This window comes from Trichoderma asperellum, chromosome 5 (genome assembly GCF_020647865.1).
Source record: "Trichoderma asperellum chromosome 5, complete sequence".
Classification (NCBI taxonomy): domain Eukaryota; kingdom Fungi; phylum Ascomycota; class Sordariomycetes; order Hypocreales; family Hypocreaceae; genus Trichoderma; species Trichoderma asperellum.
Genome location: NC_089419.1, coordinates 3,779,448 through 3,802,405, shown reverse-complemented (window position 1 = coordinate 3,802,405; position 22,958 = coordinate 3,779,448). Strand labels below are relative to the sequence as shown.

At 47.0% G+C, this 22,958-nt stretch overlaps 9 protein-coding genes across 9 annotated transcripts; 6 read left to right on the top strand and 3 right to left on the bottom strand.

The window, feature by feature from the left end:
* The first annotated feature begins 248 nt into the window (after positions 1-248).
* On the top strand, positions 249-3,465 carry TrAFT101_009385 (uncharacterized protein). The gene is made up of 11 exons (XM_024911111.2): positions 249-543; positions 606-688; positions 753-840; positions 904-1,081; positions 1,154-1,858; positions 1,910-2,074; positions 2,138-2,190; positions 2,255-2,433; positions 2,490-2,658; positions 2,719-2,947; positions 3,025-3,465. Exons 1-11 carry the CDS (start codon positions 408-410, stop codon positions 3,404-3,406), a joined length of 2,367 nt encoding a protein of 788 aa, XP_024755251.2. The 5' UTR covers positions 249-407; the 3' UTR covers positions 3,407-3,465.
* A 1,305-nt stretch (positions 3,466-4,770) lies between these two features.
* TrAFT101_009384 (uncharacterized protein) lies at positions 4,771-7,223 on the top strand (the record flags this gene model as incomplete). Its single annotated transcript, XM_024904608.2, has 5 exons — positions 4,771-4,906; positions 4,960-5,113; positions 5,201-5,495; positions 5,559-5,987; positions 6,069-7,223. The coding sequence occupies 5 exons, from the start codon at positions 4,771-4,773 to the stop codon at positions 7,221-7,223; spliced, it is 2,169 nt and encodes a 722-aa protein (XP_024755252.1).
* A 581-nt stretch (positions 7,224-7,804) lies between these two features.
* On the top strand, positions 7,805-8,806 carry TrAFT101_009383 (uncharacterized protein; the record flags this gene model as incomplete). Its single annotated transcript, XM_024901392.2, has 1 exon — positions 7,805-8,806. The coding sequence occupies one exon, from the start codon at positions 7,805-7,807 to the stop codon at positions 8,804-8,806; it is 1,002 nt and encodes a 333-aa protein (XP_024755253.2).
* On the bottom strand, positions 8,766-11,038 carry TrAFT101_009382 (uncharacterized protein). Its single transcript, XM_024910813.2, has 2 exons — positions 10,270-11,038; positions 8,766-10,207 (listed from the first exon to the last, which is right to left on the bottom strand). Exons 1-2 carry the CDS (start codon positions 10,668-10,670, stop codon positions 9,127-9,129), a joined length of 1,482 nt encoding a protein of 493 aa, XP_024755254.2. The 5' UTR covers positions 10,671-11,038; the 3' UTR covers positions 8,766-9,126.
* A 794-nt stretch (positions 11,039-11,832) lies between these two features.
* TrAFT101_009381 (uncharacterized protein) lies at positions 11,833-13,465 on the bottom strand. The gene has a single exon (XM_024909045.2). The coding sequence runs from the start codon at positions 13,270-13,272 to the stop codon at positions 11,986-11,988; it is 1,287 nt and encodes a 428-aa protein (XP_024755255.1). The 5' UTR covers positions 13,273-13,465; the 3' UTR covers positions 11,833-11,985.
* Positions 13,466-14,431: 966 nt separating this feature from the next.
* Positions 14,432-15,403, top strand: TrAFT101_009380 (uncharacterized protein; the record flags this gene model as incomplete). Its single annotated transcript, XM_024904609.1, has 1 exon — positions 14,432-15,403. The coding sequence occupies one exon, from the start codon at positions 14,432-14,434 to the stop codon at positions 15,401-15,403; it is 972 nt and encodes a 323-aa protein (XP_024755256.1).
* Positions 15,404-16,267: 864 nt separating this feature from the next.
* TrAFT101_009379 (uncharacterized protein) lies at positions 16,268-18,686 on the top strand. The gene is made up of 3 exons (XM_066128633.1): positions 16,268-16,418; positions 16,480-18,050; positions 18,118-18,686. Exons 1-3 carry the CDS (start codon positions 16,352-16,354, stop codon positions 18,574-18,576), a joined length of 2,097 nt encoding a protein of 698 aa, XP_065984753.1. The 5' UTR covers positions 16,268-16,351; the 3' UTR covers positions 18,577-18,686.
* Positions 18,687-19,446: 760 nt separating this feature from the next.
* Positions 19,447-20,727, top strand: NIP7 (ribosome biosynthesis protein nip7). The gene is made up of 2 exons (XM_024904610.2): positions 19,447-19,707; positions 19,813-20,727. Exons 1-2 carry the CDS (start codon positions 19,491-19,493, stop codon positions 20,151-20,153), a joined length of 558 nt encoding a protein of 185 aa, XP_024755258.1. The 5' UTR covers positions 19,447-19,490; the 3' UTR covers positions 20,154-20,727.
* Positions 20,728-20,779: 52 nt separating this feature from the next.
* TrAFT101_009377 (uncharacterized protein) lies at positions 20,780-22,947 on the bottom strand (the record flags this gene model as incomplete). The annotated part of the gene is made up of 5 exons (XM_066128632.1): positions 20,780-22,067; positions 22,138-22,460; positions 22,531-22,607; positions 22,664-22,871; positions 22,933-22,947. 5 exons carry the CDS (start codon positions 22,945-22,947, stop codon positions 20,858-20,860), a joined length of 1,833 nt encoding a protein of 610 aa, XP_065984752.1. The 3' UTR covers positions 20,780-20,857.
* Positions 22,948-22,958: the final 11 nt, after the last annotated feature.

The following is a 22,958-nucleotide window of genomic DNA, read 5'->3' as shown; positions in this document are numbered from 1 at the left end:
AATAGGTAGTGGGTTAGCAGATACTAGTTTGCGAGATTCCCATCCCACAGCGGCGGAATAGACGCCTTTCATCGCATAGTTCTTAGGTATTGGTATCCGTCGGCTTAATAAGTAAAACCCCTACGGGCCGAGTAATTCTCCTTCACGATGCGGCAAGTTGAAGAGTTCGACGAGGTTTCCAGGGCCCCCGTCTTCATAGTAAGCTATATTCCGCTGTAGTAATCGCTTATAGACATCTCGACTCATATCCCCGCACTTTTCAAACTCCATAATGCATGCCGATGGATGATGCCAGGGTTCCCCTGTGACAGTTATTTAAGAGGCTAGAATGGCCCAGGTTATTATCCTAGGAATTGGCAGTTGTTTCACGCTCATCAGCATTGAAGACAGAGTATCACTGGGCAACGATGCTTCTAGCTGGGCTCATCGGCGTCACAGCCTGCGCCCAAGGCGTAAGGGCAAGACGGCTGTGGGCAACTGAACCTGCCGACCCAGCCAATATTATTATGACTGCTTATCCACTAGGAAATGGAAAGCTTGGAGGTGAGTATTTGTAACGATTTCGCCAATTGCTAGTAAATGAGCTGCAGTTGACAACGCTTTAGCCATGCCTCTTGGTTTAGTCGGAGAAGATATCGTGGTCTTAAACGAGCACAGTCTTTGGTCCGGAGGGCCTTTCCAAAGTCCCGTAAGCGTTTAGATTCCTTTTATCGCTGTTTATCGCCTGGTGAAGCCTGATAGATTCGATATAGGACTACATTGGCGGTAATCCACCCGGCCCAGTATATACAGCCCTTCCAGGCATCAGAGAGACAATTTGGCAAACTCAAATCAATAATGGTATGCTACAGTGGGCTCAATTGGTTCTGTCCTTGGTTAGCTAACAACCCGATGCTCGAGCAGACATAAGTCCGTTGTATGGTGATCCGGCGGATTACTATTACGGCAACTATGAGACTCTGGGGAATCTCACAGTCAAGATTGCCGGGGTCAGTCAATATACCTCTTACAATCGAGCGCTAGATCTCGAGACAGGCATACATCAAACGGTATTTCGGTCCAACGGTGCAAGTTTTACCACGTATGTATTTCTGATTGCCAAACTAAGCATTTTATAAGATGGTATTCTATTGACGACTAACGCATCATTTAGAACAACCTTCTGCACGTTTCCAAACCAAGTTTGTGTCTATAACATTCAATCCAACAAGCCACTGCCGGCCATCACCATTGGTCTACAGGACAATGCTCGAAGTAACCCATCGTCCAACTCGTCTTGCGATGCTAATGGAGTACATCTGCGAGGACAAACCCAGGAGGGTATTGGCATGGTGTTCGACGCCCGCGTCCAAGTTGTTAACCGGCCCAAGGGAGTAGCATGCATAGCATCCCACGAACTTATCATTCCTGCGGAGAGCAAAACTAGTTCAGTCACCGTGGTATACGCAGCTGGAACAAATTACGACCAGAAAAATGGTACGAAAGCCAGCAATTATTCCTTCAAAGGAGTCGACCCAGCATCAGCAGTGTTATCAACTATCCAAGCAGCTGCAAAAGAAAGCTATAATAGCTTGTATAACTCCCACGTAAAGGACCATAATGCCTTGTTTAGCCAATTTACTCTGAAGCTCCCAGACCCCGATAATTCGGGTTCAATACCCACTGCAAAATTGATGGAAGACTACGACGATGAGGTTGGCAATCCTTTCATTGAGAATCTTCTCTTTGACTATGGGAGATATCTTTTCATTGGCTCGTGCAGACCAGGGTCTTTGCCTCCCAATTTGCAGGGTATTTGGACGGAATCTCTAACTCCAGCTTGGAGCGCAGACTATCACGTCGACGTTAACGTTCAGATGTAAGTGTGCTTCTATTCTTTCTTCGCTGTAGCTGACCCTTGTTCATGCAGGAACCACTGGCACACCGAACAAACGGGACTTGGCGACATCCAAGGGGCGCTGTGGGACTTTATCACCGACACATGGGTTCCGCGCGGCACTGAAACTGCAGCGTTGTTGTACGATGCTCCTGGATTCGTTGGGTTCAGCAATCTTAACACATTCGGGTTCACTGGGTAAGAGCCTCATTAACGGACAACTTTTTGTATCACTACGTGAGCCTGCTGACCATCTAAAAGCCAGATGAACGCTGCTGTTTGGTCCGATTACCCAGCATCTGCTGCCTGGCTGAGTAAGTACATCTAAGCGAAATTTGCCTATTTTACATGCCTGTTCGCTAATTTATTCCGCAAAAGTGCAAAACGTTTGGAACCGATATGACTACGGCCGTGACACCAACTGGTGGAGGACGGTTGGATATCCACTGATGAAGGCTGTTGCCGAATACTGGATCCATGAGATGGTACCAGATCTGTATTCAAATGATGGAACCCTGGTTGCCGCGCCATGCAACTCTCCTGAACACGGCTGGACGGTAAGATAATATGAGCCCTAACCGCAACATCATTTGTCATTTACTGACTAGAATAGACATTTGGATGTACACACTACCAGCAGCTAGTGTGGGAAGTGTTTGATCATATTATCCAGAGCTGGGAAGCTTCTGGTGATACCAACACGACATTCCTTCAAACCGTCAAAGAAACGCAGGCCAAACTATCTCCAGGCATCATTATCGGTTGGTTCGGTCAAATTCAAGGTAATCCCACCTCATAGTTCTCTAATTCTTTACCATGAATTCTTACTAAAGAGATCATAGAGTGGAAGATCGGCTGGGATCAGCCTAACGACGAGCATCGTCATCTTTCCCAGCTGGTCGGCTGGTATCCTGGCTACAGCATCGGCACAAATATGTGGAATAAGACTGTGACTGATGCTGTCAATGTCACCCTGACGGCCCGAGGTAACGGCACGGCTGATTCAAATACCGGCTGGGAAAAAGTCTGGCGAGTTGCATGCTGGGCTCAGCTTAACAACACAGATATCGCGTAAGACTTTGCACCCCACCTAGATTATTCTGGTTCCCCGAGCGTCCTCGTCATAGTTACTTACTTTACTTTTATAGATACACATACTTAAAGTACGCTATTGGCATGAATTATGCGGATAACGGCTTTTCTGTATACACCACTGGCAGCTGGCCGTACGAGCTAGCAGCACCGTTCCAGATTGACGCCAATTTCGGCTACACTGCCGCGGTATTGGCCATGCTTATCACCGATCTGCCTGTGCCATCAGCGTCCAAAGCTATTCACACAGTTATTTTGGGCCCGGCTATTCCATCAGAGTGGGCAAATGGCTCGGTTACGGGTATGCGCGTAAGAGGTGGTGGATCTGTGGACTTTTCGTGGGATAAGAATGGCCTTGTGAAACATGCGACCCTTCATAACCATAAGGCATCGATTAAAATTGTTGATGTAAATGGCAAAATCTTGCTTCACCAGTAAAGAGAAGAGAAAAGGCCTCCTTAAGAGGTAATAAAACAAATTGCGGTGCATATTGTTTGATATTGGCATAATAAGTCTGCCACGTTTTAATCTTAAATTTATAAGGCTGGGACCGATTTCTAACTCTTAGTGAAGGATCTGTCTAAATAGCCAATAATAATTGGCACGAGCCATGTTGAAAGAAATCAACGTCACTACGTAAATATCCTGCACCATTATGACTTATCGCTTCTGTAAATGATTCACTATAGCACATGCTATGGCAGATATGCTTATGAAGGCGGGGAACAGGTTAGTCATTTTTTTTTCTCCTTTTTTGTTTTCTTTTGTACTTGGCGAAAGAGTGTTCCTTATGCTTACGTACCAGAAAGATGCGGGCAGTATCTTGAAGCTAGGATGATTGAAGCTCTTTGCATGTCCATCTCTTTACATGTACTTAAAAGTGACACCTATACTTTTCCAATTTCTATATTTTCGTAGTTTATGAGGAGCATACTCTTGTTTACAGCACTGCTGGGCTGCAGTGAGAAATTCTTGGCCTAGAGAAAAGCGTGCGGTGGCCTGTGAGTGGCGAAGATTTAAGCCAGAATGACTCGGGCTTGGCTGCGTATATGCCATAATGTGATGATGCGTGCTCCGTATAAACCCTGTTACAAACAACCAATCTTGAGTCTCATCCGCTAGCATGCAACGTATGTAAACTAGTATTTGATGCAGCTTACCCATTCACCCAGCTCCTATTAGCTAATACAATTTCTGGCACATGCAAATCCCCATTTCATCACCCTTTCGTTGTGGCGCAGTCTAGCAACGAGTGGAGTCTGCCGTAATGGCTATTGGTAAACCGTCTCTCTGCAGCTGTAATGCGCCTGTGAACTGGACTTGTGCAGCGTTTCCCCAGCACCGGCACACAGATCCGACAGCCAAAGATGAGCAACCAATCGATGTCCTACGCTGGCGAATCCCTTGCAGCCCTACCCACATGTGGACGTAAACGTAAACCTGTCCTGCTGCCAATCTCTCGACACATTACGGAGTAGAATAGGAGCTCTTCTCCTGAGGCTGCTTTGCCCGTCGGCTAGTTTTCCGAGTGAAATATCGCAGTTTTCCGTGGACGGCTAAATCGCTGCTCTGCGTCTCTCTCTTCCCAATAACTTCGGCTCCATCCCAACCGTATTCGGCGCCCCGGCCCGGCCTTGGCATTGACGGACAGATTCTCGGGCGTCGCTTCGGATATTTCACCATCGCCTGACCTCTGATTCCGCATCCAGCATAGCCATCGCCGAGAGTGCGCCGGAAACCGTTCTTGAGCAGGCAGGGCGGAAAAGTGCGCCATTGGCAGACACCAGCACCGTTGTGTTGAGATGCCTCTACATCTGCAGGTGCCACCACCCACAGATCCGGCATATCGCCGGTCGCCGTCACCGCCTCCATCGCCCTCGAGAGCTCTTCAGACGTATTGCGATAAATATGTTGTAGTCTATGACTTCAGCGATATAGGTATCTCTCTACTCATCGTCGTACCATAGCTTGCATATTAATCGTGAAAATAGATTACGATGCGGCCACAAAGGAGTTCATTACCCTGCTCCAGAATCTGGAAGCCACTGGTCTTCACGTGGAGGTGAGACCAGGGTATGAGCAAACTATCCTGCTGTTTGTTAAAGCACCAAGCGAGCTTCTTGGAAACAGGGTCTACAAGCTGAGGTATATATGTTCATATGTAAACTGACAATCACGGTATAAAAAAAAAAGGAAAAGAAAAAAAAAAGAAGCTAATGCTATATGAAATAGAGTAAGAGATTGGCTCTATGGCATCACCCAAACGCGACCACCGGGAAACAAAGACACCATTGTGTCTGCGTGGTATGAAGCCGAGGATATCTTGTCCATGGATCATTTAGTTAGCTGGCCAAAGTCTATGGGAGGAGCAGGCATCACTCCCGGCCATGGCCAATGGAAGAATGTTAAGTCAATCTTCCCCATGCATAATGAAAAAGTCAACCAAGCATTTCTCCGGCGTCTGAGCAAGAAGCTGCTCCTGGGAACCGACGATCTCGACAAGATACGGGACCTCTTTGGCTCAAAGGTATGCGACCCTGTCCCTGGCGTATAGCAATCGTTTTCGCCAACAACTTTTAATGTCTCTCAGGTTGCATTCTATTTTGCGTTTGGCCAGTCATATTCGGCCTTTCTACTGTTTCCAGCTATTACTGGCCTTATCGCCTGGTTATGGCTGCCCAACTACTCTCTTGCCTACGCAATTCTGACCGTTATTTGGTGCACCGTGTTTTTGGAGTACTGGAAGGTCCGTGAAGTTGATTTGAGCATTCGATGGAAAGTGAGAGGAGTAAGCAAAACCAAGATGAACCGGCCGGAATACAAGTATGAGCAAGTCATTGTCGACCAGTACGGTCGGACTATCCACTACACTCCGAAATGGAAGCAGATTTCGCGACAGCTTCTTCAGGTACCGTTCATGGCCATCTCCACGGTAGCACTGGGGTTGATGATTAGCTCGGTGTTTGCGGTCGAGATCCTGATATCTGATTCATATGACGGGCCAAACAATTTCTATCTTGTGAGTTACGTTTCATGCGATATTTTTTTTTTGGAAAGACCGTGCTATTATCTTCTTATCTGTGCTAATATGAGACTGCAGGAATATATACCCACTGTATTACTGGCTGTTCTGATCCCCTACATCAGCTCATACCTTGAAGGTGTTGCGAAGTGGTTAACAAACTTTGAGAACCACCGAACAGCAGACAACTTCGAAATGTCACTCACGCAAAAGATTTTTGTTCTTAGCATCATCACCAACTATTTGCCTATCTTGCTGACTGCCTTCGTCTATGTTCCTTTTGGAAATCAAATATTTCCTTGGCTTGAAGGCCACATCGTCCAGTTTGCGCCCAGCATCGGCAACCGTCTCACCGAGCTGCCTTTCCGACTGGACGCTGACCGTTTGCGCCACGAAGTTATTACATTGACTGTTACTGGCCAGCTTTCCAGTTTTTTCGAAGAAAACATATTGCCGTTAATCAAGCACAAGATGAGCGGCTGGTATCGAGAATATCGTCGCGCTTATACCAAAGACACCATCCTAATATCCATGGTCACTGATGATGATGACGAGGCAAAGTTCTTGGAGCAGCGCCGCAACGAGGCCACGCTGGAGCCATATAATGTCCAAGATGACATTGCAGAGCTGGTTCTTCAGTTTGGATATCTGGCGCTATTTTCGCCTGCCTGGCCACTCATCCCTTTGGGCTTCCTCATCAATAATTGGGTTGAACTTCGGTCTGACTTTGCCAAAATTTGCATCGAACATCAGAGACCGGCGCCGTATCGAGCTGAAGGTATCGGTCCTTGGATTGCCTCGCTGGAGGTCCTTGTCTGGCTGGGAAGCATCTCTTCCGCCGCGATTGTTCACTTGTTCAGTTCTGATAGCATGCTGGGCGGGGGTTGGTCTACCCTGCCATTGACCATTTTTGTCAGCGAGCATATTCTTTTAGCGATTACGACCATTACCAGGGTTATCTTTTTACGTTTTGGCTCGGAACAGCTGCGCAGAGAAAGAAGTGAGCAGTATGCCAGGCGGCTGGCTATCTTGGAGGAGATTGAAGAGCACAAGCGTGAAGGAGAGCACATTGATGTCAGAGAGAGACAACGGAGGAGGTCGTTGCTAGTCTCTGGCAATGAGAGCTTCTGGACAAAACAGGTTGAGGAGGGTGCGAGCGTAGCAGCTGGTGTGAAGTTGATACAATTGGCGAGGAAGTGGGAAGAATCCAAGGATCTTAAGAAAAAGCAATAGAGGGCTAGGTACATGCAGCCGTTTTAACTGGTGATTTGGTATAGCCATTTAGACGATGCCTAATACGGCCTGATCGTTTGCTTTATACCACAGTTAATAGCCACTTTTGCCCCTTCTTTCCTTCTTTTTTTTCTTCTCCCCTTTGTTTATGCTTAACAAAGGATAGTGAAGCTGGTAGAGATATGTAAGTTGCGCCAAAGTTTGTAAGTCGGCAAATTCTCTACGCAAGACACCATATCTTTCTCAGCGCCAAATGGGTCTTCTAAGCCGTTCACTAATCACCGTGATTTTACCATAGCTACCGTATCTATCTTTATTTCATGACTCCGCAATGCAATTTATCGGCTCTCGTCGGCAAATCGGCGGCCGCCGTGCTCCGCAAATGAAATCTCCATTTCGTTTTTTAGTGTGTCCACGTTTAAGCTTGAAAATTGGCGTAAAGCCACAGCCCGATATATCCTCTCTGCCCGTTAAAAATCGTACGCCAATTGCAAGCAGCTTGCTCTCTCTACTCCTCAATTCGCTCGCTAAATCAAATTCAACGACAGAAATAAATTCTTGAAAACATAAAGAATCCGAAAATGTTGCGTTGGGGCATTCTTGGTACCAGCTTCATCTCCGATACGGTGGTAAAGGCCATCCTCGCTAGCCCTGGTTCACGCATCACGGCCGTCTTTGGGCGCAACGAGGCTCGACTCGCAGCCTTTGCCGCAAAATACAACATCGCCACCAAGTATCAAGACTTGGATGCCCTGCTCGACGATGCTGAAGTCGACGTCGTCTATGTAGGCTTGCCTAGCCACATGCACTCTCCCGCAGTGATTGCTGCTGCGAAGAGGGGCAAGGCTATCCTCTCTGAGAAGTCGCTTGCAACGACCATGGAAGACTCCCATGCCATGATTGCGGCTGTTAAGGAGGCAAATGTCTTCTTCCTTGAGGGACTTATGTATCTCTGCCATCCTTTGATGGAGAAGGTCGCCTCAATTGTGCAGTCTGGTGTTCTCGGCACAGTCAAGGGCATGTCTGGTTACTACGCCGCCAACATCTGGAAGAAAGCCAACCCTCTTGGAATGGGCACTATTTACAATTTGGGCTGCTACCCGGCTTCTCTGGTGCACTTTATCATGGAGACAGCGTTTGGATCTGAAGCATTTGGAAAGAGACAAATCACCGGACTGGGTAACGTTTCCAACGAGGGCAGCTTGCATGTTCGGGATGCTTCTCTCAATATCCGGTTCGACAATGGAGTTTTGGCCACCATTCAATCCACTGATAGCTTTGGCAACGACTTTTCCTTTTCGATCCAGGGTGACAAAGGCGTTCTACGATTCAGGACAAACCCGTGGCTCCCGCTGGCTGGTGATAACATCATCGAGATCAAGACGTACGGCGGTTCCACAGAGGAAATTGTTGTCAGCGCTCAGATGGATGCTTTTGGGCATCAGGTCAAGCGTGTGGAAGACTGTATCGCCCAGGGTGTCAAAGAAGCCCCCCGACCATCACCCAGCTGGACAAATTCTGTTGAAATCATGGGACTGTTGACCGATTGGGAGGCAGACATCAAAAAGCGACACTCTGATTAGGTGAAATGGGTTCTAAGCGAAATGAGTCAAATCGACCTTTATATATTTTAATATTATCTTATTATGTGCATCAAAGTGGTATCTTCAAATTGCAAAGCCTCCAGAAGTCACCTGCCTTGGCTCTCCTGCTGCCTCAAACGTTCCGTTAGGGAGCAATCTTACGGCTTGCGCTGCACTTTCTCCCGGCGCAATCCATGTAACATTGTGGCCAAGTGACTTCATGAATGCTACAGTCTGGTTATCATATGCGTATTCAAAGGTTGCCTGATTGGGCACCAGCTGATCATGCAAACGCGGCTGGGCCAGCGCTTCAGCAGTTGTCATATTGCCATCGATGACATGAATTGTGTTCTGGATATTGGCAGTAATGATGCGGCTGCCCCCAGCAGCACCAAGTGCAAGATAGAGCTTGCCGTCTGCAGTCTCTGCAATGATGGGAGAAATGGATGATAGGGGACGTTTCCCGGGCGAATGTAATTAGCTGGGCTAGGTATATAGCCAAAACTGTTGCTAAGACCAGGAATGCTAAAGTCGTTCATTTCATCGTTCATGATGACGCCTGTCTCTGGAACAATGACGGTTGATCCAAAGAGCAAGTTGATAGTAGTCGTCATTGATACGGCCATTCCACTGGCATCTGCTGCGACAATATGAGATGTTCCTGGAGTTTCAAGAGATTCCAAGCCTTTGGGATTGTAATAAGAGACGTTTTGCGTTCTGAAATCTGAAATCTTTGACCGTATCTCGGCTCCAGTTGCCTCGGAAATCATCTCTTTAGTGTATTTATCTATGCCATCCACAAATGATGGATCTCCCAGCTCAGTGCGCTGGCCATACGCAAATCGAATAGCCTCATCTAGCCGATGGGTTGTCAGATTTACTTGTGAAGGATCATTAAATCCATCATAGCCGCTGACAGTATTTAAAGCGCTTAGTGCCACCGCACCACTTGAAGGAGCATTCGTACTGGTGAGTTTATAACCGCGATACTTTATCTGCAGAGGCTCTCTTATGGCAACAGTGTAGTTCTTGAGATCCTCTAGCGTCATGATGCCCCCGGCAGCATTCAGCGCGCGAATTGTAGCGTTGGCAATGGGCCCAGTGTAAAATGCATCAGCTCCATGTTGAGCAATCGCCTCCAAGGTATCAGCATATCGCCTGCGAGTCATTGTCTCGCCCAGTCTGACGAGGCGCCCCTTGGGAGCAAAGTCAATAGCCCATGCTGGGTCTTCTGTGAGGAAGTTGTTGGGTGATGTCTGCCGGATGGTGCTGATCAAGTCCTCTGTCACCTCAAAACCATTCCTGGCAACTTCGATCGCAGGCTTTATTACGTGGGCCCATGGGAGAGCACCATATTTATCATGTATGTACTCAGTGCCTCGAAGCTCCCCAGGAACACCACTATTTACAGGAATCAGTCATTTGTTAGAAGAGAAGAAAGCCCCGTCGTGTTGCGATCTTACCTTGCCATACCGCCGTATATGCTGAGATTTTCATCATCATTGTACATGTCTTGAGAAGCGGCACCTGGAGCTGTCTCGCGCATGTCGACAAATTCGTACGTGCCATCGCTCAGTCTCAAGAGCAAGAAGCCACCGCCACCAATACCACTGTGGTACATCCCAATGACGCCAACGCAGAAGACCGTGCCCACGAGAGCATCGACAGCATTGCCGCCATCTTTGAGCAATTGGATGCCAATATCACTGCAAATAGTGCTTTGAGAAGCGACTGCTCCTTGTTTGGGAATATGTACACCAGGAGGTGTACTGCATGGTGGTGTTGGAGATGCCTTGCCGTAAGGCAATACCGAAAGGAGGAGGGCAAGCGGCTTGGCCACTGACCTTAAACGGTGATGGGCCATGTTGAAGTGCAGATTTTAGAAATGACCCAGCCTAGGAATGTCGACACAGGTATATCTGAGCTCCCTCAAAGAAGTCTCTTGGCGTGGTGGCTCTCCAATTTCTACGAGCAAAGGATTGAGCTATCCTTATATACTTTCTTTCCCATCTCCTCCCATCTTCTCCTATCTCTTCCTATCCACTTGCCTGCCCATGTGACACATCGCAGCGTTTGTGACATTGTCAACTAGCCGTTGGCTGTGTTCCCATGTGTAACAGAATAAGAGCTGAGACATTATGAGATTGGCCTATCGGTCTTTGCGAGCGTAGGCACCGAAAAACGGAGCTCTGGATTTGTCGATGTTATTGCGGGGGAATAGACAGCAGGGATGCTAGTAAATGAGGACGTGCTTTCTCTTGCTATTCAAGGAAGATAGATAAAGGCACTTATCGGTTAGGTTACGTGCTTGTTGCAACGACCGTTGTACTATGACGTTTGGATCATCCATGTGCATTCTTATCTTGGCCTTCCTGTCTAAGCTAAAGAAGCCGAATGGCCGGGGGTTATCTCTATTAAATTGCTACACAAGGAGGCTGCAGCAAATCCACGAAACCCGGGCTCTTTCTCAGATCCTACCAGCCAGCCTTGTTGTCTGCCGACATGATCAAAGCGATCAGTTGTTTATATAATGCCTTTTCTACGATAGAGCGAAGCTAAGAGCCGACCCGTATCTTACACTCAGCCTCGTGCCGTGCAGAGTCATCATTCGATAAGCCACGCCTTTGTCTCCCGTACCGTACCCTTGTGCTTGCTTTCACGCTTCTAAAAAATCGCCTACAGAGGGCGCACGTTATTACGGGGCCTTTGGTTCAGTATCCCCGCTTTCCCCTCACATTAAAATAGACAGTTGTGAATCCACTATGCCAAAATAGATTGCTCTTTGTCAAGACATACAGAATTGCATTCTGCTTCTTCTCCATAGTTGTCAATCTAGGAGGATTCGAAATCGTGTCTGATGCGCTAAGGACATTCACAATAATAAGTCTCCAGCTGGAGACTAGAGTCGGCCGACATTGGAGCGTAATGACATTTTTTTTTTGTGAAATGGAGTCTAGCGTGAAGATTGTACGCTATTACCTACAATGCCATGTTAGCCTTATTTCTTCATAGAGAGCAAGTCTCGGCTCAAGATGCCGGAGTCGGTGGCCATTCAATTACTCGTATAAGAAGGTGCCTACATCCCCAATAGAAGCATAATTACAATCCAAAATACTCTATTAGTAAGAATTCTTCAGAGCTAATCATCTCCATTAAGCTTGTATTTCGACCATGCCATATTAAAGTTCCGTTAACGCAGCATGCACTCTTTCAAGGCCCTCACGCAGATAGGCTTCTGGGTGAGAAAATACAATTCGAAACCATCCTGGTTCTTCTGATCCAAACGCCGTGCCGGATGCGAGAAAAACTCTGTGCTTGAGAAGTGTCGTAGCTATTGTCTTGTTCAAGTCATCCGTGGCAGCATCTGGATGCAGCGCCTTATAAAAACTTCCCAAATCCACCCACAAAAAGAACGCAGCGTTGACGCCGGGCCGGTACGTGATGCCCTTCGATTTGGCCCATGAAACAACTGATTCATACTGGCGCGCCAGCCTTCTTTTATTCTCGGCGATGTAAGACTCCACCCAATCATGATCATCAAGAATGTTTGCCGCAGCGTGTTCTGAGATGGAGGATGCTGAGCTGTAGAGACTGACGGGTACCAAGGCATCGTGCAAAGACTGGTTAGCCTGTGAAATAACGGCACCAATTCTAATTCCATTTGCCCCAAAGTCTTTTGACATGCCCCAAACAATGTGAACCCTTGATGGCTCAATAATGCCAGCCAGGTCAATGCTGAGGCAAGATGTAAATGGCTCAAAAGAAACGCCAGTATCGATGGTGTTCTCCCAGACAGACAAGGCGTAGATCTCGTCACTGATAAAATGCATCTGGTACTTTTCGCAGAGCTTTAAAAGTCCAATGATTGTATCTCGAGAATAGCAGCGGCCAAGAGGGTTGTGTGGATTACAGAGGACAAGTCCAGCGACTCTCGTCCCCTCCGCCTGGGCCTTTAAAAAGGCTTCTTCGTATCTGGCGACGGCGTCATTACATAAAGGATCGACGCCATGGAAGGGCACCGGGACGACTTTTGCGCCTGTTCGAGCTGTTATGTCCTCTATAAAGGTCCCGTAGTATGGTTGTCCTAGCAAATAACCCTCTCCTGGATTGGCAAATGCCCACGCAAGATGTTCAACGGCGGCACTGCACCCATTTGTGATGGATATGTGTGCAGGGACAATTGGAGTAATAGGTCTGAAGTGTTTGTTGAGAAATCGTGACAGAGATTCCCGGAGACGATTCGACCCTGAGGAGCCATCGCCATAAGTAAATGCATGGTTCAATAGGGCTAAATTCTGATGGATGTGTTCAGAGAGAATGTCGTGCATAAGCCTATTTTCAGCGACGCCCAAACTGACAATTCCAGAGGGATTGGTTTCTGGATCCCATAGATTCTTAAGGACTTTCCATATCAAAAGACCTTGGCTGGCCTTTTCAGACTCTTCAGCCCGTGCTGACAGAGACATGGTCGTTGAATGAGAATGAGGGGATAATCTTGAGATGGGAACCTATTAACTTGAGACCGAATAGATATAGAAAAATTTGCCTCTCAAATTATTCAGGGCGCATAAGACGAGATGATATTAACAAACAGAGTGCTGCCTAAGTCTGACTCTTAACGGTCGGCGACCTTGATCGTGATCTTGTCAGAGGGCGTATTCTCGCGCCCTTCTCCAGACAGGCCAAAAGTACATGAAGTGCCAACAGAGCGCTGTGCTAGTTGGTCAAGCTAGCCGAGCCCATATGTTGCCAAGCGCCCCGCCCAGTAGTAGTGAATTTAATGTCCACGGCCCATTCCCGAACCAGAGTGGCGTTGCATTTCTACCATCTATACTACTATTTCGCAACCTCTGTGGCCATGTGCGAGGCTGTATTGATAGTAAGAAATACCAGAGAAAAGATGTAATTAGAGTATGAGTCAATCAAGCCAAGCTTTGATAACTGCCTATTGGAATTTCTGCACTTCCTCGTAATCGAGCTTCTAGAACTGAGTCGCAAGGTATTTAATTGGGCAAGAATCGAATGGTTCCCCCTTATCGTGCCTATTCCGGCGCAAATCCCTTCTTAACCATTGACTGCAATTTCTAGGTGAAGACAATTAATAAATACGTTTTCACTTTTCACGGCTATACTTCTGGACCCTACCATGCATCGGAATTACTGCGCCATACTCCGTACTTTAGACCAATGTCCGAGTGTTTAAAGCCTTGATTCATGATTCTCTCCACGAGAATCGACTAGACCAAGAACGGTAATTGCCCCTCCGGCTGCTGTCTGAGAATGCAGCACCAAAACTGCTGGAAACGCCGGAGCAGCGCGGACTGAAGATTGCCTCATTGGGTAATTGAGATGGCCTTGACTTCGGCGCCTGTCTCCGAATCGCCTGCAAAATCCGCTCTCAGGAAAGGATCTTATACATGTATATAGAAAAAACTATATTCATACTGTAAATATCCATAGGTCTATATATACTGCTATAGAAGCCAACTCTTTGAGATTGCTTCTGGATATCTTCACTCCAACATATCAGGAAGAAACGAAATCGTCAGTTTAGCAACGAAACATTCTTACAAGGCGCCAACAATAAACTTTGAAACCCCTTGAGATTCTTTTTTTCTCCTCAAAATGACCAAAGTTCTTCTTCTCGGAGCCACTGGTTACGTCGGCAAGAGGCTCGCCGAAACGTTGGTACGCAGCGGCCAGCATAGGGTATATGGCATCGCTCGTTCTGAGGCCAAGGCCAAGACACTGGCTCTCGCCGAAGTTATACCCATCATCTGTCCCGATCCAGTAAATGCGCCCAAGGCTTACATGGATGCTATCCGCGACCACCATGTCGAAGTAATTGTCGATGTTGCTGGGGCCAATCAAGACACAGCCAAGTTTCTCAGCCATGCCAAGGAGATCAGCCAAGAGCGCCTGGATAGTTACGTCGCTGCTGGTATCAGAGGTCCTAAGCTCGGATTCATTTACTGCTCGGGTACTTGGGTCCATGGATCTAGCAATACGTCACTAAGCGATCTCGATATTGTCGGTCCCACTGCCGTTGCGCCTCCAAGAGCCCTAGTTGCGTGGAGGGTTGGTCTTGAAAACTCCATCTTGTCTTCTTCTGATGTCCTTGATGTTGCTGTATTGAGACCAGCGTTGATCTATGGCTATGAGAATACTATCTGGACTCCATTTATCCTTCCACTTCTTGAAGCATCTCGAAGTGGTAGCTCAGAATCAATCAACGTCCCTCTAGAGGCCGATTCTAGGCCAGCCCTCATTCATGTGGATGACGTGGCAACTGGCTTTCAGAAGGCTATTGAGAATCTATCACTCGTTAACAGTGGTTCTATTTACCCTGTGTTCGATCTAATTACTAGCCAAGAGAGTATGTCCGACATCTTTGCGGCCATGGCTTCTAGCTGGGGGTATAAAGGAAAGTGTACCCTGGTTGGAAGTGGAGATGATTTGTTTGCAGAAGCCATGAGTTCAACTTTGCGTGGGTCATCATCGCGAGCGAAGCAATTGTTGGGCTGGGAACCCACGAGAACAAACGGATATGTTGCAGAAATGGATCTATACGCAGCTGCATTTGCCTCTCAACACTGATACAATTGTATGAATGGAGATAAGTACGGCCAGATATGGATACTTTATATATATTATAAAAAACCGTCTGATTGCTAGTATTATGCTTAATTTTAGTCTCGGTTTGTTAGCCAGCTTTACCATTAGAACTATTGGAACTTTTCACAGTTTTATAAGACCCAACAAGATATATCTCGAGGCCACCTAGCCTGCTGGCAGAAGGTGTGAAGTGAATCAAGTGTTTTCTTTCTTTAGAGTATTCCAGGTTGTCTAGAGTACACCTCAATTCTAGTAACAAGCAGATTTAATATTCTGTATTAGGCATAAGCCATTGATAGGCCGCCATTACGACTATCATTATCAACTTCAAACGACTACTCGTTCAGAAACATGAAACTACCGATACACACAATAGCGGCGTTAGCGGCAACCCTACAGAGACTTATAGAATTACAGTATCAACTGCCACCAAAACCTGCAACCCAGTTTAGCGTGTTCCAATAGCATGCATCAGCACAGCCTCTTAGTGCTGTCTTCAATTCCTGTTCGCATCTCGGTTAGCATTCTGAAATTTCTTTCTAGTTGCCATACATCATATATTGAGTCTTTTTCTTTCTTGTTTTTCTTTTTGGCGTGGGTCAGCCATGCATCCAACTTTCATCTACCGATGTCCAGATTTCAATGTCAGATTAATACGCACGAAGCTTATTCGTCAGAATATCCCTTCCCCATGTCAGACTAATTCCAGGGCCTCCACATCGCTACTAAACATGCAGACAGGGATCCGCAAGGTAGGTTTGACTCTTATATGATATCAGCCTCAAAGCATTGAAGTCATCCTCATGAGTGGCTGCTTCTTCCATACATGTAATTGTATGAAATAGCCCACACCCCGCCTCCCTTCACTGAATCAATATTTTTTCCGAAATTAGAGCAACCCGACAGGTTTATCGTACAACTGACTCAGACATGACAACCGGGACTGGAGATGATGTGGCTGAAAAGCCACAGACGAAGTTGAAGAGGTCAAGAAATGGTGAGAGCAACATTTAAGCCGAGAGATGGCATGTATAGACTCACAAACAGTCTGCGCATAGGCTGTATCAACTGCAGAGCAAGGCGCGTAAAGTGTGATGAGAAGCAGCCTGCTTGTGGGAGGTGCTCCTCTCTAGGCCTGCCTTGCCACAAGCCTGAGCGTCCAATTCCGCTCAAAATCCGCAGGCGTGGGCATGGTCCTGTTAAATCCAGAAACATCCTACGTTGGGAGCCACCGAAGATCTTGCCGAATATCCAACAAATCACCCCAGACCGTCAACCATCATCAGCCGTTAGGACTAATAGCGCATCTATCCCACAACTTGACAACTCAGTGAATCTCGATATCGTTAGATCGACTGCAGACATAACAGATGGCGCTCGCTCATTGGGGTTTATGGAGCCTATATCCGGGAGTGCTGGTACGGATGCTGCCATTACATCACCAGGGGAAGAAATAGCCAACCAGCTCACGGCGGCATCGGTAACGGCGGCCGGGTCAATAGCCAGTCCCCTTCGCCAAGCATTTGATAATAGTTTCAGTCGTATGCTAGATGGTCTTGTCGAGAACCCCAATTCCCACGAAGAGGGAAATACCTTCTTGGCGAAACCATCATTTCCCGCACAATCCTTGATTGCCGAGCCCACAGATGTGTACTTACAGCCTTCATGGTTGAATACTTCTAGAAGTTTTAATAGCGGTTCATTGGATACTTTGACTCAACCTTTTTACACGTACACAGAGCCGTTATTACCTCGCAGGTGTTTGAAGGAATATTTCAAATTACAGCAGACCGCAACCCTGCTATCGCCCAAAATGTCCTACGAGCTGGCCGACGCTCTCAATCTTAACCAGATCGAGAGAAAGGCTTTGGATTATTATCGAAGCCACTTTTCATGCTTTCGAAGTATCAAGGGATTTCTATGGTCAGAGTATTCTATTTATCTTACTGCCGCTACTAATAGCAACATGATACTACATCTCATCTTGGCAATTTCACTTCGGGGCTTATCACGAGATACACAAGATGCCAGCGCCTTGCAGCTGAGCACAGCCCACTTACACAAAGGACTTGTGCTTTTGCAAAAGCAGTTGGAGGGACAAAATAGCGAAATCATGGAAGTCATGATATCCTTTTGGTTCTTGGCTTTGTTCACAATGGAAAGCGACTCTGCAATCGGTCGCATCCAACGCCATGAGCTGAGCAACAAGGTATATAGGTACTCGCGAGCATATCTGCTAGATGAGGTTTGCGGTCCACCTAATGCTAGCATGGCTATGCAGTCATCCAAAGAGAACAGCGCAGCGAGAATAAGTATGGCGATGAAAATCTTGTGTATGATTGCCAACTTGGACGTGCAGTTGAATATCTTTGGCTATGGAGGAGAGCTTTCCGACTTCTGCTATGAGAAGGATCGTATGCATCACATACAGCAGATGGCTCACAATTTTTTAGAGTTGAACCATGGAGATGAGTACCCGTACTGCGAGCTTGCCTACGATGTCGAAAGTTCAGAATGTGCCAGAGTCTACCAAGATCAGCACAGACTCTATCATTGGTTGAATCAGCTGTTCTGGAATGGAGTTGGTGACTACCAAAGCATCGAGAAAGATATAGAAGCACACGAAGAGGTAAAGAAACGTATACTTTGCAAAGAGAAGTGAGAAGATAGTTTCTTACACAGATGGTTCATTACAGAAATACCGATCTTTCTTTCGAATCGCTCATCGCGATGATATAGATGATGACGGCTATTCTCGGTTACACTTTCAGATTGATGCTGCAGTATGTGAGTTTTACGCTATTCGCCTGTATCATTTCCGCTGCCAGAATGAGAAGCTGCCTGACGATAAGGTTCAAAATTGGGTCTCGTCGTACTTGCAGATTGCCTATCGACTGCAGCAATCAAAAGTCCGCTATCACTGGATCGACAAGTCCCTCTTTCTAGTAGGGTCCGAAACGCGTGATGCAATCCACAGAGACTGGATCCAGAGGCGTATGCTGCGAGAAGATCTGAAAAGGGCATTGAAGTGCGTATGGCAGAAGGAGAAGATGCATGGACGGCGGCTTAGCCGTGAAGAATTTCAGGCAGTATTACGTGATGAGGCTGGCATGCATGATCCTGCTCTCACTACAATCGTTCAGACGGCAGTATAGTATAAGTTTTCAGCTGCTCTTGTTCTCATTTCTAGCGCTCTGGTCTCAAATACTTTAGAATTAGGCAACGGACAGGGCGGTAATATGATAACACTTCTTTTACTCTGCCGACTCAGACTCATTACCATTACACTGCGCTGCTTAATCATGGACTCGAGTCGTACATCGTTGAGCATACTTTGGAAAGCCATAGACTCTGGTATCTTCCAGCCCTGATTGATACTAGTTGCTGAATGTTGCTCCAGATCGTTCGCTGCAGAATATGACCGAGGGACGGACAATGTTCCATCGAAATCAATTATGTCAGCATAGCCAGCTTCATAAGTATGCAAAGCAGTAGAATGTTCAAAGGCCTCAGCATCAACAATCCAAAAATTATAATGGGCACTTGAAAGATGGAACTGTAGCCAGTAGAATAGTAAATAGTGCGATTGGCCAGAATATCGAAGGTGGAGAAGCAGATACTGGCACTACTGCTGAGCTTTGTTCATTAGGTGGAGATGAGGTATCTGGTACATGTTCTTTGGTTTCTTGCATTACTTGGCCTACTAGTAGCAGAAACGAAGGGGATGAAATGATCAACCGGACTTGATTGTGACACACCAAGAAATGACGACCGTTGAAGAATTCAAGATGAGTACACGAAGGAAAGGCACCTGTAGGCCGGCGTCCAATCACGGCGCGCAGTTGGCAGCGTTAGCGCGTAAAGTCACTGCGAACTACAGATTTGGTGAAGAAGTACTTTTCCTGCTAGCCCTGCAGCCAAAACCAGCGCCTCCAGCTCTTATCGGAAATTTCCCTTATCGGTCCTGAAAATCTTCTGGGCCTCGACATTTTTCTGTAGGTCAAATCTTCCTCCACATTGGCCACTCTCTCTGCACCAAGACGCCAATTACCGATCCGCGAAATTCAACATGCGTCCTCTCACCGAAGAAGAGACGCAAGCCGTCTTCAAGAAGCTGGCCGAGTACACCGGCGCCTCGCTCAAGAACATCATCGCGCCTCAAGAGGACGGCGATCGCAACGTCTTCCGTCTGTCGCAGAACCGAGTCTACGTCGTTCGACTCTCCATGGCCAATCTGGCAACGTCAATTGCCCGTGACAACCTGCTCTCCCTAGGAACCTGCCTCGGTATGTGATTTGATGTGTGCATTGCTCTCTGCGTGATGTTTTGTCATGTGAGCAGCAGAAAAGAAACAACAAAGCAGACACTAATCTCGAGTGCGCAACGAACAGGCAAATTCACCAAGTCGGGCAAATTCCGAATCCACATCACGGCCCTTCCGATCCTCGCCGAGCACGCACGGCACAAGCTCTGGATCCGCCCCAACGGAGTCATGCCCTTCCTCTACGGCGGAAACATCGTCAAGGCGCACGTCGGCCGCTTCTCAGAGGACTGCCCCGAGCACCAGGGTCTGGTTGTCTACACCATGGACGATGTTCCTCTGGGCTTCGGCGTCAGCGCTCGCAGCACTGCGGAGAGCAGAAGACTCGACCCTACCGGTGTTGTTTGCTTCCGACAGGCCGACTGCGGCGAGTACCTGCGTGACGAAGATACCCTGTTTCAGTCCGGCTAGAGGGATGTAATATCAGCGTGATTGGGGCGAGCAAGAGCCGTGTCTATGAAATGGCTTTTTTTCAAAGCGTCGAATGCAATACATCATGGAGTTTATGGGCGTTGGTGGCTGTGATATTTTACAACTCGGCATGGCGTTTTAAAAAAAAACGAGGGAATGTTTGGGAGAAGAATCTTTCAACACAAAGAAAGCAGCGAGTTGATAGCAGCAAAGTTGGATAGAATCATCCAATGCCTGCCTTGGGATATGAAACAGTTTACACTTGTTGTGGACATGGTTGAGCAGGCTTGCATCCACCATTCAGCTCTATGAACCAACAGGTAGTAGTAGAGTTGCTATGAGTGAGGTGCCGAAATGCAAGGCTATTTGGCTAGCAACGCATATGGTGAGGAGCCAGGCTACTCACTGAGGCATGGCATTATTATCTTTAAATTAATAGCTTAGCACATCAATGTTATACGCAAAATTCAAGATCACTCGAACCCCCGTGTGTGCTAGTGATGTTCTATGCTTCTATGCTGCATTGCCGAGTGGCTCGTTTACTCAGACATTCAATATATAAAACATTCATTCCCATCAAAGCCTAAAATGTAAAAATGACTGAAAACAATATATTTATTTACCTAGATTATTGTCTTGCCACTCATTACGCGCAGTCCCCCACTTATAGATTCCACCACGCCATAGTTGTCACCCTCTCCTCCCTATTTCTGAAACGCAGCTTTCATGGCTACCTCATCTTGGTTCGTGTTTCCAACTGTTCCTGAAAATCCTTTCTTGTAAATATCCCCCAGTACCTTACTTTTGTACTCAATTGCTGCTCCAACTTCCGTATTTGATGTCTGCCCTACCGCAATCTTTAGAACATCCATCGCCTCTACCACAGGCGTCTTATCGCCGAGAGGAGCTCTCCATGCCACATGATCATCAGGCCTCACAAGAACTGCACCGCGCCCCCAGATCGCCTGCACGTGCTTCTCTTTTGGTAAGTGAACTTTGTGTAGAGGCACTTTGAGCTGTAGAGCGGCATCAACAAAAGCGTCTGCCCATTTACCCTCCTCAGAAAAGTCAACAATGGTGTAGCCTTGTCCAAATAAGTCAAAGATGCTAGTGTGTCCATCTGAAAGAAACACATGTGGTGGTCGAGCTCCTGGCCAAGTCGATGGAATGTAATGATCGAGATCCCATCTGGGTTCTGCAACCTCGGTATCAGGAACAACAATAGGAGATGCGTTGTAGCGGTAGCCCAGCTCGATACCATGAGCTTTGTTCTCAAGATTATTTGTCAAAATCCAATTTGCCATCTTACCTTTGAGCGCTTTCCCTTCCTTGCTCTGTGATAAAAGGACTGCTACGTCAGCTTCGGTGCTCCAGTCCCAAATCTGCCGCCATACTTCCCAAAAGGCACCCGACTGATCAATATTCCGCGTTGCAACAGGTAGACGCTCTAGTTCGTAAGACTCCAAGAGAGCTTTCCCACCGTATCCCTTCAAAGTAGCGGCGATTTTCCAGCCAAGGTCGAAGCTATCACCAATGCCGGTGTTCATCCCGTAGCCCCCTGCGGGAATGTTTTGATGTGCCGAATCGCCTGCAAGAAAGATCCGCCGGCTGGTAGAAGCATATCTCTCTGCTATGAAAATGTTTGGCCTCCAAGCGCTTTTAACAAGGATTTTGTCTACTTTGATAGGATATGGCGTTGATGGAGTGCCTAAGCCTCTATATATAGCTTCTATCGGGTCAATCTTTTCCCAATCAGCACCGATGGCAATTGGAACATGTAACGTCCAAGTGTCTATCTCATCTTGAGAAATCAGGAAGCTTCCATTTGCAAACGCTATATGCCAAAACTGCCCCAATTTGTGCAGTTTGGTAAGATCTCGAGATTTGAAATGGATCAACATCATGGCCGCGGGACTGTGCTCATTAGAAAAGAAAAATCATCAGTGAGATGAACCAAAGGATTGAAATGCTCAAAAACACTCACACAGGTCCACCAATAAGGTCAATTCCTGCTGATCGACGAACACGGCTACCCGCCCCATCACAGCCCACGAGATATTTGCTATGAACAATGTGCTGATCGCCAGTAGTCACGTCGGTGAGAATTGACTCTACTCCATCATCTGTCTCCGTGAATGACTCAAATTTGAGACCAAAATGTTCGTCAATAATTTCCTCATCTTGAATTCGAGGTTTGAGCCACGCTTCGAGGACAGCCTGAGAGCATCGCTGATATGGCTCTCGTGGAAGTGAACCATCATTCTGCTCGTTAATCCGTTGACGCCAAGCATCAACGGAATCCAGTTTCTAATATTTTTCGCAGTTGGTTTGAGGTTCAATCACAAGAAACGAGAAGTGAGTTGTAAACTCGACTTACCCATCTTGCTACTTCTTCTCCATCATCTGATAGCCCCGTAGTATAAATTACATCAAAAGAGTATTTCGGTGGGACGGCTATATTTAACATTAAGATGCATGAAGGTGTAACCTTTGCTGTTGGAAAGACTAACCTATTTCTCGAAAACCACTGGCTATCCCCAAGCGCTTGAATAATTCCATGCTGCGACAATTGGTGCAATCCATTTTAGGCCATTTTGTCGTATCCAAATTGCGTTCGGCCAGCATACAATTGATGCCAAAGCGAGCAAGCTGGAGGGAGAGAATTAACCCCACAGGGCCTCCGCCAACTACCAGAACTGGCGTCTCGTGATGGAAGGTCTAGTCATGTAAGAAGCCGATATAGAGTCGGTCTCGAGAGAAAGACATGAGTAGGACTTACACTCTTGCTCGGCATTTTGAATCCAA